Source organism: Hemicordylus capensis, chromosome 1 (genome assembly GCF_027244095.1).
Source record: "Hemicordylus capensis ecotype Gifberg chromosome 1, rHemCap1.1.pri, whole genome shotgun sequence".
Classification (NCBI taxonomy): Eukaryota; Metazoa; Chordata; class Lepidosauria; order Squamata; family Cordylidae; genus Hemicordylus; species Hemicordylus capensis.
The window spans coordinates 155,137,582-155,153,847 of NC_069657.1; the positions used below are offsets into that span (position 1 = coordinate 155,137,582).

The 16,266-nt window shown below is 43.0% G+C and overlaps 1 protein-coding gene across 4 annotated transcripts in view; it reads right to left on the minus strand.

Moving 5' to 3' along the window:
• CNTNAP5 (contactin associated protein family member 5) overlaps positions 1–16,266 on the minus strand; it is a 593,632-nt gene that overhangs the window by 331,027 nt on the left and 246,339 nt on the right. For 3 of the 4 annotated variants that reach the window (XM_053258168.1, XM_053258161.1, XM_053258176.1), the window contains one exon: positions 5,000–5,184. In XM_053258168.1, coding sequence (XP_053114143.1) covers positions 5,000–5,184 — 185 coding nt within the window. Of the gene's footprint in view, positions 1–4,999; positions 5,185–16,266 lie in introns of those variants that run through there. The other variant, XM_053258186.1, reaches the window with a different exon arrangement.

A 16,266-nucleotide genomic window follows, 5' to 3' on the forward strand; every position in this document is an offset into this window, starting at 1 on the left:
AGCTCTAGTTTCAAATACCGCAGCACTGCACTAGGAGGGATGTACAATTTTAGGACCCAGATTAAATGTGTTATTGACAGGAGGAATTATATTTAAAGAATGGTTCTTTTCTTGGAGCTCATTATTCCTTTGCAACCTCTGCTCTTTCTCCTTTTGTTCTTTAAAGCCTCCAGCTCTGGGATACCATTCTGGGTTTAAAAAAAAACCAGGGCAATCAATATCAATTATACTGCTGCATTACTGAAAAAAACAGTTTCCTTGGTGATCAGTAATATTTTTAATTACCAAGGTAATTGTTTTATTTCCCTTAGCTAGGTCTTTAATCCCTTAAATGTACTAAGATAAACTTTCATTAGACTACAGTAGATCTGGGGTGAAGCGATGGAAACATTAAAACTGAAGAACAAGTCTGGGTAATTTGTGACTGGTGCATAGGATCATTAGGAATAAGTTGGCTTGACATGACTGTAGGATGACGGAGGCTTCTAAAATTATCTATGGTGTAGAGATAGTGGACAGAGAGACATTTTTCTCCGTCTCACACAACACTTTGAACCAGAGGTCATCCCATGAAAGTGATTGGCAAGAAAGTTAGGAAAGGCAAAGGAAGAACTGTCGTATTTTAGGGAAGACTTCGCCCAACCCTTGTCACAAATAGAAATGGCTTTGTCGCCCACACCCACCTTGTAATGTGCAACAAACGTTATGAAAGACCCATTTGACAGTTTCTGCACATCTCTCTTTTAGGTACCTTGAAAAAAGGCATTGCTGATGAAGCAGAGTTTTTAAAAAAAGATTTTAAATAAATACGTTTAGCAAGAGGTGGGTATGCCTCGGTTATTATGTAGGAAAAAGTCATTTCCTATACAACAGCTCATATCATTTAACTATCACAAATTTTATTAGCTTAACAAAATAAGCAGCAATCCTGCTCAAATGGAACTCTCTCCCAGTAGATTCCCCCCTTAAGAATTTGAGGAGTCCCTCCCCTCATTTTAAGGAATGCACCACCACTAAATCCCATAAACTGCCTTGGGGTTGTTTTTAATGAAAGGCAGTATATACATTCAACAATATATAAAATAAAATAAATAAACTACATCTGTGCCCCAAGAAGTGTAATTCCGCTCTCCCACCAAAAATTTTTTAAGTGAGGCATTGCTTAATTCTGTCTGCACCCCTGCCCTATCTTCAAAACAACTTCCAAGGCAAACCTTTCCACGGTCAGTGATATGAGCTCTGGGGCAGTCTGTGGGAAGAGTGGTGACAATCACCCTCCCTGCAGACGATCCCCTCTCCTTCCCGGGGCGGGTGGATTGCCCGCTCAGACGAGTGGCAGCTCCCTCTGCAGCTCCGAGGGTCAGGGTGCAGGGAAGCACCGCCATGCGTCGCCCCACCCCCCAGAGCCCGAATAATGCATCATGCGAGTGCACGGTGCATTGTTGGGATCCCCCCTCCCCTCCCGAGTGTGCCAGCAATGGCTGCAAGCAGCTGTGGCTGACACATGAGCAGAAGAATGAAATTAAGAGAGTGCTCACTCCCTTGTCCTCATTTTGAAGGGAGGCTTCTTAGGCAGGTTTGCCATCGTGTAGCCACAAGGATCAGGTCCAATCCTGGTGGTTCACACACGCATGCAAAACTGGGCTGAGCTCCCTTAGCCCAGTTTTGCTATAGCTCGGTGTGTGAATAGCCTCCCTGAGTTCCTTCTCATGAGCAGTGAGAAAAGGCTACCGGGTTTGTGGGGAAGAAGCCCTAAAAAGCTTACCTCCCCTGATCATTCTGCTGTCACAAGTTAAAAAAAAACCCAAAGTTAAGGGAGTGCTCACTCCCTTAACCTCATTTTGAAAGCTAGCTCCAAAGGTGGGTTTGCTGCCATGGTGTGCAGGCCTGATCCGAGCGGTTCACATGCTTGTGCAAAACCAGGCTGGGCATGTGAATAGGCTCACTGATTTTCCTGAGTTTGCTCGCATAGGCCACAAAGTCATCATGCACAAGAGCCCCCTTCACGTGCACTCACTCTTGAGAACAAAACAATAAAGGGAAATAAGACCCAATTATTCTGGCTTCCTGAAGTGCCTTGTTACCAAAAAAGCAGGAACAGCATCTCTAGTATTGGCTCCAAGTCATGTTTAAATTAGGGTATTCACACCCTTCTAAACACTGCATCTGGTTGGTGAAGGGCAGTTATTAATTATTGCCAGAAGAAAAAATACATCTTTTTCACTGCATGATGTGGCATGAGGTAAAGGGGGTGGGGAGGTGCCTTCCTCACAGGTGGCTGCAATGAATAGGGAGAGCTGACAAAATGACACAATGGTGAGCCAAGCACCTGTAACTGCCATGGGTAAGCCATCTGTTCCTGAATTAAGAGTGAACTGGGAATGGAGCCTTTAATGTGAAAAGAAGCCAAAAGTATGGATTCAAGTTCTTTCTCTCTCTCTCCCCCCCCCCACCCGCCCCAACTCCCCAACATCAGCTGGCACTAGCATTTGGATATGCCTCCTAAAATGGGATCTCATGGTGCTGACTGTGCTTGCTTAACATGGCCACAAATGAAATCTATTCAGTGACAACACAGCAGGAGGACTCCAGAACTGCCAGAGAAAGGGCAGAGAAGACGAAAGCAAGCAATCTTGTGTGTGTTAAAGTTATAAATACAGATGATCTCACCATTCCAAGAAGGTTGGCAGACATAAGCAATCAAATGTAACACTGAAAAGGTGTTAATTGCATTGTTCTTTGCCAATATGGATTCTTGCCTTGGAATAGAAACACTTACCAACAAAATCCAATTCTCAGATTATTCCCACCCCCTCAAACACCCCACACTGGCCTTTTCCAGCCAATTATAACAGTCATCTAATGGAATAGATGATATCAGCATTTTTAGCTAACTGTTTTGCCCTTCAGTAGTGACCTGCTACAAATGTGGTTTGATGGCAATAGAGTAAGGTAAGAGTAGAAATTATTTCATCTCTACAGGCCAGGTAGACCAGTCAAGGTGTATGGGAGATTAAGCTTCTTCTACAGTATAATGTACAAGAAGATATAAAGTCTCAGGAAAGAAAGCTCTTCATGATCTAAATTGTATGATTAAATAACTGAATAAATATGAATGCTTTTTAATGGGTTGTCTTGGGGCTGGTACACCAAATGGTACAGTACGTGGAGGCCACCAATGGTAACTTCTAAATTCCTCCCCAATTATTTATCTATATATCATATTTATGTACTGCCCGATATGTGTATCTCTAGGTGTAGCTCTAGGTGTACACAATTTAAAACACAACAAATTAAAACAGAGTAAAAACTATTAAAACAACCGCAATAAAGGATGACTGACTGACTAAGACAAATTCATAGGAGAAAAATTAAAGAGTTTAAAATTAATTTCAGTTAAAAGCCTGAGGAAACAAGTTTGTCTTGGGGGTCTTCCTAAAAGCACTCAGAGATGGGAATACTCTTATTTTGACAGGGAGCATATTGCAAAGCCCAAGGGCAGCCACGGAGAAGGCCCAGTCATCATATTTTTTGCAAAATGATGAATGACCAGAGAATATACTATCATTTTGCACCAAAGATCCACTCTCAAAGCACCTCAAAAATGCCACCTACACGGAGTTATGTGGCTGCTGAAATCCCCATACTCCCCATGGGAAAAAGCTTAAAGATGTACAAACTTCAAAAAATTGTTTAAAATCACCCTTTGGCCATTTTTTTTAAATTGGGTGGTAGCTTCCACCCATTGGGCACTACCTTTGTACAAAGATAACTTCAAAAATTTGTTAAAAATCACCCTTTGGCCTTTTTTTAAAAAAAATGGGTGGTAGCTTCCACCCATTGGACACTACCACCCAACCTATTGTGGCCACAATATGTAGGTCTGAATCTCTGAATGTATGGATTGTTTGGTCTAGGACCGTAAATAAAACTTGACTTGACGGTCTGAATCTCTGGATTTTTTTCAGGTCTGAATCTGGGTGATTTGTTTTGTACCTGAATCTGGGCACCTGAACACAGGGGCGATTTGTTCTGTCTACAAATTGCCCGAATCAGCTAGATTTGGGTACAAATCACTTTGTACCTGAATTGATTTGCACATCCCTAATTGTTATTAGCAAGGTGCCACAAACAGGGCGGAGACCCCCAAAGTGGTCTTGTACACTTTTCAAGTGATTCCAAGTAAAGTACACTGTCAAAGACACTATGAGGCTACTCTCACATGCAGCCAAGACTGAGCTAAGGCAGCCAAGCCCAGTCTTGGCTGTACATGAGAATCTGCAGGAGGTGAGCAACTGCGAGCCATGGCAGCACACCCACCTGTGAAACCTGCCTCTAAAATGGGGTTAAGGGAATGAGCTTCTCCCCCCCCCCCATCTGTCAAGCAGCCAGTGATGCAACCATGATGAGTGCCTGCCTGTCTCTGTGAGGATCCCCACAATGCACCAAACACACAGTGCATTATGGGATGTCCAAGGGCTGGGACAACGCATCCAGGCCCCCAAACCTCCACACTGCCAGAGGCAGCTGGTGAGCATCTGGGCACACAATCGCATGCCTAGCAAGGACTAGGTGATTGTCTGTGGGAAAGGTAAGTTTCTTCAGCCTTCCCTACCCAGTAGCCCTTCTCAATGTGTAGTAGGCTAGATGAGCCACGGCTAATGTATAATGTAGCTTTTCTGGCTATTGATGATATGATATAGTGCTTAAATTCACAGAGACTTGTAACTTCTGTAGTGCATTATGCCTGTGCTATCTATTCTGTATGCCAAATGTTGCTATTTTCTGTAGTCTATATGTAGCCTATAAACATGAGTGACAGGGCATTTCTTTAAGGGGGGAAATGCAACTATGGAAATAAACAGATCATTATGGATAACATGAGGGATGTTATCACTGCTACTGTTGATAAAGCTAGCATGAACCATAACAACTCATTTCTACAACGTTTTTCCAGAGTTCTTAAGGCTGCATTTGTTACAGAAAGGGCTTGACACACCTCGTAATCAATGTCCAAGTCATCCGAATCCCCCTTTGTCCGGAAATGCTGCGTATGCTTGTCCACTGTGAAGTTCACTTGCTTATTGAATCGCTCAATGAGAACCGAGTGCCAGTGCTGGTCATCCAGGAGACTGCCCAAGGTGACTGAGGTGTGGCTGTTACTGAAACGCAGCTTGGCATCTCCTGCAGAGGCAGTCAAAAGACATGGTTTGTGAGCCAGAGTTCTCTTGTCTTGAGCACCAAGCATCTGTCATGAATAAGAACTGGTATGTCTCCCCAGGCTTTTCCCTCAGAGCTGTCATAGAGGACCCCTTTCTATCCATAATGGGTCTGCCCTATCCTAATCTACTTACTAGAGGATACTCTTCTTGGTGCAGCTGTCTTAATACCAAGCTGACTTATGCATGAAACAATTTCTTGCTATACTTACTGAGGAGCAGGAGGCATAGTCTGTGTACATAAGATGTACAAAATGAAAGCTTTGCCCTATGTCTAAATAATATAAACATGAATTCATTTCCAATGAAACATTAGGTGAAAGTTTGCATGCAAAAGAGATGTAAGAACAATTCTGGCAAGTTTATCTTGAAGCTACCACACTAGTCTCTATGATATATGAAATTCAGTACACAAGTCGGGACTCTGGATTGCGCCCACACCCCCAAGAAGACACGAGTCACAAAGTTATGGTGAGAAGGGCCACAATTTTATTAAATCACTCAAAGGTAACTAGAATGGAACAGGGGTTGGCTCTCCAACCCTATAGTGCAGTAACTAAAGGCTTGCCACCTCAGTGCATGCCTTACCTAATTTTTCCAACGGGTGACACACCTTGGCTCCCAGCAGCCCTATTGCCCTATGGGAGAAGCTGCCCATCTCAGCCAACCTAAGGCCAGGTCTCTGCCCACAGAGGCACCCGCTCCCCCAAAGCCACTAAGCCATTCTGAAGGGTGTTGTTTGACAGAGTGGAGGGTCCAGATCAGAGTTCCCTGAGCTGCCAAGCCAATAGGGAGCTGACCAGTTCTCTCTATTGCCTATTGCATCCTGAAGGTGTTCACCAAACCTATGATGTTAATTCCCATTGCACTGTACCTGACAATTGTGACCAGGGATTGCAATGAACCACTAACTAACTAAGAGGTACAGTAAGGGGAAGTGAAAAAAAAGACATGTACCACATGCCAATCAGGTGAATGCCCTAAAAAAAAATTCTTATCCAGGCACCGAGCAGCCAGATTCTGCTGAAATATGGCTTCCAGTATACGTTCCACGACAGTATTAGGAAATTGTCCCATTGCCTGTTATCCAGTTCTAAAGAGGCTGTAATACCTAAGAACACCATCTGGGTTAATTGAAAATCTGCAGCATATAAATGTATCAGATGTCTTAGAATCAAGGGTAATACAGTCTAATTGCTTCTGGCATTTCAAGCCATTACACACTGTGGGTTTTATTTTAATGAGAACATCTAGGCAACTTCAGAGAGAAAACCCAACAAACAAGAATACTAATATTTTGTAATGCCATGTAGAGAATCTGAACAGGGAATGGTATTTGAATAGGACTGATTCCAACCTCCATTACAGTAGAAGAACAACTCTCCAATGTACTTAACTCTAGCTTTATTTAGGAAATACATATCTTGCCTTAATCCTCAAATAGTGATCAAAGCAGCTTGCACCAATTAAGATCAACAATGCAAATATAATCTACCAACTAACTACCAACTAACAAACATAAAAAGCAGCAGCCAAATATCAATACAACAGTTAGTAGCAGGAGTAAAATTACCCAAGTTAAAAACATGAACAGGGTGGACTTGACAAAGTTCGTAAAAGGTAGTAATGATAATGTCAGAGGAATTTGCCTAGGGTTCAAATTCCACACCAGTGCTTTCCTTGCCTTCTCCTTTCTCAGCCAAACTTCCTACATTCTCTTCTGCTGCCACAGTGTGACTCCGCAAGCCCCACCTCCTCCTGCCCCCTCTCTTCCTAGGAGCTGCCTTCATTCTACCTTTCACAGTTACTTTTTCATTGTGTTTGTATAAAATAAACAATATTGGTTCTTCTTCTGACTCTGACTCTGCTTGCTGCCTGCAGTACCCTGAGGTGCCGCTCCTGGATGTGATCTGGAAGAGTTATCTCCACTTGCAGGTTTATGCTTGCAGTAATTCTGGGCTCACTGGGCAGAGAGTTCCTTGGGGCTATTCACACAAGTGGGTTTGTGAGGGGGAAGGCAGGGTTCCCCAGGTGAGGGGGAAGGCAGGGTTCAACCAACCTTCCCCCAGGCAACTGCTGTGAGCTCCAGAGGCATGCAAGCCACACGCCCACCAACCAGTATTTCTGAGAGCCAGGAGCCGGGTTAAGTGTGCATATGCACCCTTAACCATGGCTCAGATCAGGGCTTCAGTGCTGGATTTAGCACCACAGTACCTCCGGGATCCAGACCCCTGCTAACTGAGCAAAGAGGCACTTTTTGAAAGTGGTGATTCTCTTTATAGAGCAACTGGCCCTATGCATCCCCAGCACAGACTCCTTCCAGTGGCTGTTGCTGGTGTCTATCTTATTAGATTATAAGCCTTTTGGGGACAGGGAGCCATTTTATTTTATTATATCTATGCAAACCGCTTTGGGAACCTTTTGTTGAAAAGTGGTATATAGATATTCATAGCCAACATATTCTCATGGGCAGCCAAGCCCAGGCTTGGCTGCTTATAAGAGCAGCCTCCTTGCCTGCTTCCCCCACAAGTAGCATTATCTGCAGTACCAAAAGGTAGTTCCCTCCAGAGCAATTCCCTTTAGCACCAAAGTCTCCCAACTACATTAGTATTCCAAGCCACAGACCACACAACCCAAGGTGCACAGTTGTATAGGACATGGGTAACAAGGACAAATCCAGAACAGTTGCTCTGTATTTACTATAGACTTTGAGGTTGCATTCCGTATGCTACTGAAGTATGGAGATTTGGCTCTGAGTTTCAACAGTGCTTCAGCCACTACCTATCTTTCCCCACCAGGGAATTCTAAAATATAAAAGAGTTACTGAGCATTATCCTGGTAAGGAAAGATCATGCCATCCAAGACATACACAGAGAGAAACTAAAGGACCTCATATCTGCATTTCCATATATCTCTATGCTGGCTTCACGAATCATTAGCTTGAAACAGCCTTGGAGAATGTCTCCTGTTCACTCCCTTCAGCTTCCTGTAAAGCCACTGACAATTTTAGAATGAACAGTTGACAATTTTAACGGCAACTATCTTTATTGCACTCAGTGCAACTGTTCCTGTTTGGCTTAATTTGTCATGAAACAATGGTTTTAAGTGAAGAAGGGCTTCTGTGAGACTTACTTGCCACTTGATATGCAGTGCTGCGCACTTGTTCCACAGATGCATAAAAGCTGAACAAGTGCAGGTTTCACACCCATATGACAAAATGGACAGCACCCTGATCAGCAGGCTTTAGACAAAAAAACTGGTGTGACCTTCCTGTCAGATTCCTTGTGCCGCACTGCTGTGAGATGATGTAGTTATTTATGTCTTAGAGAAATACATGACATATAAACACAATTCATGCATTAAACTCACAAGTAGTTTGTGTGGTGGGACAACGAATAGCACAAGATGATGATGATGATGATGATGTTATTTAGCGTGTCCAGAATGTTTTACTTCTCCAAGAACTGATAGAGGAGTGAAATATTATTTTCGTGTATCTATAATGAAGATGTGCACTCAAAACACTGAGGACATAAACCATGGAGGACAGGTCTATCAATGGCAACTAGTCCAGTGGCTATAGGCCACCGCCAGCCTCAGAGGCAAGATGCTGCTAAATACCATTGCAGGGGAGCAACAGCAGGACAGAGGGCAAGCCCTGACCCACTGCCTGTACTTCTTGGAGGCATCTGGTGGGCTACTGTGTGAAATAGGATGCTAGACAAGATGGGCCATGAGCCTGATCCAGTAGGGCTGTTCTTATGTTACTGCAAAACATTCTTGTGGTACTTCAATCATTCTTAAACAATCTTTATCAAAATGATGAATAATAATGTGTATTTATATTATGAGCCATATATTGCAGATGAGTGGTTGATGCTGAGTGATAGTAACTGACTTGAAGCTACCCAGTGAACTCATGGCAGAGGTAATATTTTAAGGATATTTTAAGGATATCTGGCTTACAGATCTTACTCATAGCTACCATGTTACTTTAGCAAATTCCATCAGTTTATAGAAAACTACTTAGGACTATAAAACTGACAAGGGATATCAACTGAGATGAAGAAGGCTGTGCATATGCACATGTATTCAGAGAAAGAGCATACAGAGAGTAATAAGGCTGCAAGAGGATAACAGACCATACAAATATTCACCAGTGCCACAGTTAGAAGGCTGAACTACAAGACCATCTGATGTTGAGCAGACACTCAACACTGATCCATCCAAGTATGTTCCTGTACATGGCAAGTACAGGAAATTCATCACATTACCACCCATTGTGACAAGTCTGAAGAGTGAGAAAGTTCTTCTCGCATTGTATCTTAAGAGGGGAGGACATCCAGTAATAATCTAGGAGAGTATATGTTATCTGGGCTATTAGAAATATATTTTTTGGCCTTCACCAAAGCACTTCCAATCTGTGTCACTAGCTGTATTTCCTCTAATTTTTTTCATCTGTGTGCAGAATGGGTTTTGTGCAGCAGTATCAAGGCAGTGTGCATGGGCATGCATTCAGAGTGGGGTCTTCCTGATTCAACCTGAGGGCGATCAAAAATTAAACTGAGTGGACATCAAACAACTTGTATGTGCACAAGGGAACACTGGTCACTAGCATGAGAATGTGCCCTCTTTTGTCCTGGACAGTCCTATATTTTTAAGCCTTGTCTGGGACTTGTGGGGAGGGCCTGGGATTTGGGACAGCTTGGGGGCTTCCCAAGGTATTACCCAATATCTCTGATATGGCCAGGGCATTCACAGCAGTCAGGGAGACAAGAGCTGACAGCTGCTTGCAAAGGCAGATGTCACCACACTGCTTCTTCAGCTGATGGGCTGGCAGGAAACGAGTTCTCTGTTATCTTGAATAACAGAAATGTTGTAGGACTAACGATAGTGTGAGATGCTCAAACACAACATTAAATGGGCCTTTTCTCTGCTTAAAATAAAGAGGTTATCCCAGAATCTTTCCCAAAAAAGCAAAATCATTAATGATGTCAAAAAATTATCTGTTTAACGTTCCATTCAGAAATGAATATTTTGCATTTGAAATGCACTAAATCTCCTTTACTCAATTTTATTCCTTTAGTCAAGGAATAATAGACATCATTTCTGATTTAATTAAAAAAAACCCGAAAGAAAGAGATTAGTTGAGGACAAAGCCGGTTAATGGGTTTAGGAAACAACAAGAGAAAAGCTCAAAAAATGTCGCTTGCTGTTTAAACAAACATAATTAATCAGAAAAGGGAAGATGAGACAAGGAATTATTAACAAGTTTCCTTTTTAATGCTTTTAGTTCACTCTGTTCAGCTGAACATAAAATTCTGTTAATTTTAGTACACACAAATTTACCACAGAATTAGATGCCACCTCATTTCAGCCTAGATTAGACCCAAGGTGGGCAATGGCAGACTGCAGTTGTCCATCATCCAGTGTTTGCTGTGGGTTGTTGGGATTCTTTCTAAGAATGCTGGACCAGAAGAACCTTGGCCTAACCAAGCAAGGTGTTTAATGCATTCTCAAACAAGGATACATATGAAGGAACATCAATCACCACCACTAAAGCCTTGTCAACCCTGGCTTTATAAATGTAAGATACATTGGTGGACAATGGGAATTCTACCTTTTTAAAAAGTAGATAATAAAGACAGACGGAAGTAGATAGACAGACAAAAGATAGATAATAGAGATAAAGTAGCTAATAAAGACAGATGTCAACTCACCCTACATATACGCACTAGAGGGCATTTATTATTCCAGCCAGTACATTGGATGATGATGATGATGACGATGACGATGACGACAATGATGATGATGTTTATATTGGCCCACTCTCACATTAGGTTTTTGTGAAGTCTGCCACTAGCTAGTGAATATGAGGGTCTTGGTTAATGGCTCCTGCAAAGTCTTTGAAATTTGTGTCACACCACACTAGCATAACCAAGACTAGAAGAAATAGGTATTTTTGCACTTTGGATATGGGGGAAATAAAGGGGGAAAACATTCCAAATTTCTGGAGAGAATCAGCACTGCAGAGCTGCAGGGGTTAATTTTGAGGCACTGATTTAGTTATTTATTTGTTTATTTATTTATCACATTTCTAGACCGCCCTATCCAAAGGCTCTGGGTGGTATACAAGAAGTTTAAAAAACCACAAAAACGAACACCATTTTAAAAACACACCGTTAAAAACAGTACAAAAACAACTCCAAAACAGTTCAGAGCCATTTAAAACGAATTAAAATATCCCAAAACAATTTAAAAACCTTGGAAGGCCAGGCCAAACAAGTATGTTTTAGGGCTCTTTTAAAAGCCAACAACGAGCCTAAATTGTAGATATCTGCCAGGAGCGAATTCCCTAAGTGGCATGCCACTTATGTGGCATTGATACTAGTGTTATCTATCTGGGTGTTTGCCTACTCCCCCATCTCAGCTTGCCTCAACATAGATATTAGGGGGAAATATATAATTAAATAATAATAATTAAAAGTCTGCCATATGCTCTCCTCATAAGCAAAGTGGTACCGCAGAGGCTGATCTGAAAGATCCCAGATCACTGCTCAAGCAAGTGAGGGACATTTAGCATTTCCATCACCAAAAATCAGTACTAAGTCACCACACTGTGGTTCAGTATTAGCACCAATTAACTGTGGTGGTGTTGATTTCAAATGACCTTCTAACATGATAGTTTTATCATGATGTTGACATTTCAACATGTTCATTTTGTGGACGTTTTATCAAGATCATGGGACATTTTGACATTGAGAACTGAACACTGGCAAGCCGATTAGTGTGATCCCAATCATTATTGCCTTTCTTGTAGAAGAATTTGTGCTACGACCAATTTTTGGAGAACATATCATGAGATGTTACGGGCAAATGGTAATAAAAAAATACTATGCAGCTGAAACATCTGGTAGCTGCCAAGAGTGCAGCTGCTTTAAATGTGACCTTGAATCAGCTAAAAAAAAAAAATCATACATGACAAATAACTTGCTTATGAAGAATGTGTTGTCACAATCAGGTTTGGGTCCCTGGCATGCATTTATGTTTGTGTGTGGTTTTAGAGTATGCAGTACATTTCATATAGTGACAACAGGAAGCAGCAGCAGCTATATTTCAGCTATGGAGAAAATCTGAATTCCTGCTAGGAATCGCTGATTCATGTTGGGACTATCTTCTCTCGTTTCAAGCTCTTGTTAAGTTTTCCATTCAAGTAGTACAAGAGGCTTTTTTCCAGACCCAGTCTATTACACTTGTCACTAAATTTTATTTAATGCAACATTTCAGTTCAAACTGGAAGGTTCCTGCTTAAATGAGAAAGCACATCCAAGGAATTCTGGGGAAAACAATACTAAAATGAATTCCATGGGATTTAATGCATGAAAAGGCTGTTCTCATGAGCAGCCTAGCCCAGGCTAGGGCAGCCTAGGCTGCTCATGTGGAATTTTGGGATCTGCATGGATCTTGGCACTCCTGCCCAGCTAAACCCAATGACTAAGCCCAGCCTTTAGCCAAGGTTAAGGGTGCAAGTGTTCCCTTAACTCAGCTGCCAGGATTGTGTGCAAGCTTGGGCTGCGTACAGTCCAAGTGCACACAGAGATGGGTGCCAAGAGTGCCCATTTCATAAGGGTATCCCCCAATGCATCCTACCCATAACGCAGTGCATTGTGGGATACTCAGAAGCTGGGAAAACGAGTTCTGGCCTCTGTTGATCTGCACTGCTGGGAGCAGCATGGCTCGTGTGGGCATGTGGTGGCACACTGAAGATATTGTCAAATATTGTCTGGGGGGAAGGTAAGTTGAATCATGCCTTCCCCCTGCCCTCCCCACTATTCACTCATGCCCGTGTGAATAGCCTTGAAATTTCTCAAAGGGTGTTATATGCATCCCTGCTAATATTGTTAAACAAGTTCTCCAAACTTGCGTTCAGAACAAACTCTGGGGTCTTGAGAACCACAGAGGAAGGGGCAAGCTTCTAAAGTTCCCAACCAATCTTTTGATTTTAAGCTCAGAAAAATGCAGTGCTCCCTTTCTAAAACACACCTTTGACTCACCCCTACAGTGGTAGGAGAAGCAGCAGCACTGAACAGAGGGTTTCTTTCCTTTCTCCCTGGCACACAGCACTCCAGGAATAATGTGATGGTGTGCTGAAACCTTTTCTCCTTCTACTTCCTTTATCCTGATGTTAGATCATTAGCACACGAGGAAGAATGTGTTAGAACAGAAGCACTTGAGTGGTAGCTGCTAGGAGTTGTAGTCCTTCCGAGGACTTGAATGTCCTTGAAAAGACAGCTCCTTACAGCCATTATGCCTATCTACCAGATGTGCAGAGGAACCAGAATGTCAGGACAGGGAGGGAGGAGGGGGAAAAAAAACCCCTCTTCTGTTATTTTATTTCTAGTACATTGCACACCAGTGGAAGAGAGGGGAAAGGAAACTTTCTTCCACTCACTTCATGACACCACTACTGTTACTGCCAGAAAGTAAAGGACAAGGTTTGGGGGGGAGAAGTGGTTGGAAAGTTGGTGGAGAAAGTTGGTAGGGGGAAAAGCTATCATTTTTCAAGCAGGTTCATTTGGAAAAATTATTCAATTTCTTCCCAATTAGGGGGAGAAGAAATTGGATCATTTTCAATATGAGACAAGCAAGAGAGAGCTCATACAGCTCTAATTCCTAATACTAGCAAGAGATACAACAGTCATTCGTTAATGTTAAGAGGATCACCTAGTTTAAATGTCTGTACTTCACTGAAAAGCCCTTGTCACAGACCTCAAAGCTTGTGCCCCACTGAGTAAAATGTACCCATACTAGCCCTGTATGGTGATCCACCAAGAGCTTGATAAACCTCCTGCTTGCGCTGCCTGTCTGGGGGGTTGCAAAAACAGGAGGGTTGCCAAGCACCTGGCAAACCACAATAAGCCTGGCTGGTGGGCTGCATTTTGCTCTATGAATCAGCAGTTGTGTAGGCCTGCCTTATATCCATCTGAGGATATATTCTGGGCAACATTATTCTAACGATATTCTGTTTTATACATCTTGTCACTATGCAAGGTGTCTTCCTGTAAGAAAATGCTGCCTAAGAGAACTACCACTGTGATTAAACGACTGGTTCCAATATTTTAACAGTCTTTCTTAAGAGAGCACTACCCTGTTAACAATCTGCCTAATGTTCTTTTACCACCCACAACCTTCCTCCTACTTGTCAGCTGCCCCACATTCATTCTGTCATTTTAGACATTCATTTGCTACTGTTCTAATGAATCTATAATATATAGCATATATTTCACTGAACAGTGCAAATAACTAATTTGTCATTTTCAATATACCACTGTGATATGCTACTTAAGGAATAGAGACTAATTAATTAATTAAAGCATTTCGGGGATTGGGCATCACTTCTGTCCCAATTCTAATCATTGAGCAGCCATATCTGATTAAGGGAATTATACGTAAGAGAACACTAAACATTTTTCCTAAGGGTATTCTATTATCAGAAAATCATTGTGTAAGAGAAAATCCTTTACTTATCCCCTGTGTAGGAGAGCACAGGTCAGGAATTACTATGTGATACTAAATTATTATGCCTGCATATACAAGCACACAAAAGAGTAATTAGCATCTCTCATCTGATGCTAATTAAAACTTGCCCAAAATTTGATCTTCAGAAAGATTAAAAGGGAACCAATTAGGGCTGAGCTAAAATGTCCCCCTCATTTTACCATCCCATTCGCAGGCTGTGAAGGTGGAGGGAGGACCACAGCAAGCTTACTGCTGGTGGCAATGGTACTTTTAGCAGGCCTGATGGCGGATAACCATGATTTCCCTCAACAACAAACCAGAGAGAGGACCGGGTCTCACGATCAGTGAGACGCGGTTCCTAGCGGTGAGCGGGCAGGGAACCCTGGGCAGCCGGATCGGCCGCCCACACAATGCCCGGCTCCAAGATGGAGCCGGTGGGAGCTGGGGAGCTTGGGGGCTGTGCAGCCCCTGCAAGCCCCAGTATGCTCTGCGCGAGTGCGCAGGGCATACTGGGGAGACCCCCGAGCCAGGAGGCTGCTTTTAAGCCTCCCGGCCGGGGGTCTACTCACGAGTAGTTGCGGTGCGGAGCCGCACCGCAGCTACTCACGAGCAGATAGCCTGGGTTTGCAAAGTGCTCGCTCCGCAAACCCGGGCTAAGGGGCGGGCTACAGGAGCGGGTTAGCCGCTTCAGAACCACCAGGCTCGGCTGCAAGCCCGCTGGTTCTGACAATCACAAAAACTAAGCCAGGATTTTCCTAGCCCGATTTTTGTGATCGTAAGAATAGCCCCAGAGAATAGGAAACATAGCCTTCACTCTGAATGGCTTCATGACAACTCTACATGACAGGCCCTACTGTCAGGGAGTTCTTCACACAGCAGGCTTTACCATAAGTTTTCTGCAAGGCTCTACTCTGAACTCACGTCCCCCAAAAACGATGCAAAAAGTGGATTTTTTAAAACCCCGGATATAAGCAGCACTCTAACATGCAGTGAAAAACCTGAAATGAGTGTGAAGTGCGCCCCAATAGCTCGCAGGGACTTCAGGGTAAATCTGTCCAATATGTGAACGCATATCCTCCATTCCGGAGGAGATGTGAGCTAAAGAGCTTTAAAAGGCCTGTATGAAAAACTCCCTGGCCTCTGGACAGGCCCTGCTTCCTGTTCCATCTCTGTGTGAGGAGCTGGAGCTTTATGTGTGCTGCACTAGGGCTGTGGAACAATCTCCTTTTACTCTCTGCAATGCTTAGTCTTTGTAGGTTTTCAGCAGGAGTGTAGAGGGAGTCAGTTGGTGTTCAGCATAATGGTCTTGTGAGTTGTTGGTTTGGGGTTTTTTTTGTGGGGAGTGGACTTAGTAGTTTTGTAGCTATCACCTTGCTTTTTATCCTGTCTGTTTTGGAGATGTATTTGATTTGCATTTTATTATGGTCATTCTCATGACTGAGCTGGGGAGGGTTGGCTGAGAGGCAGGCTCCAACCTGCCTCTGTGCACACAATCATCCCTCCCCAGTAGACACACAAGCAGCAGCAC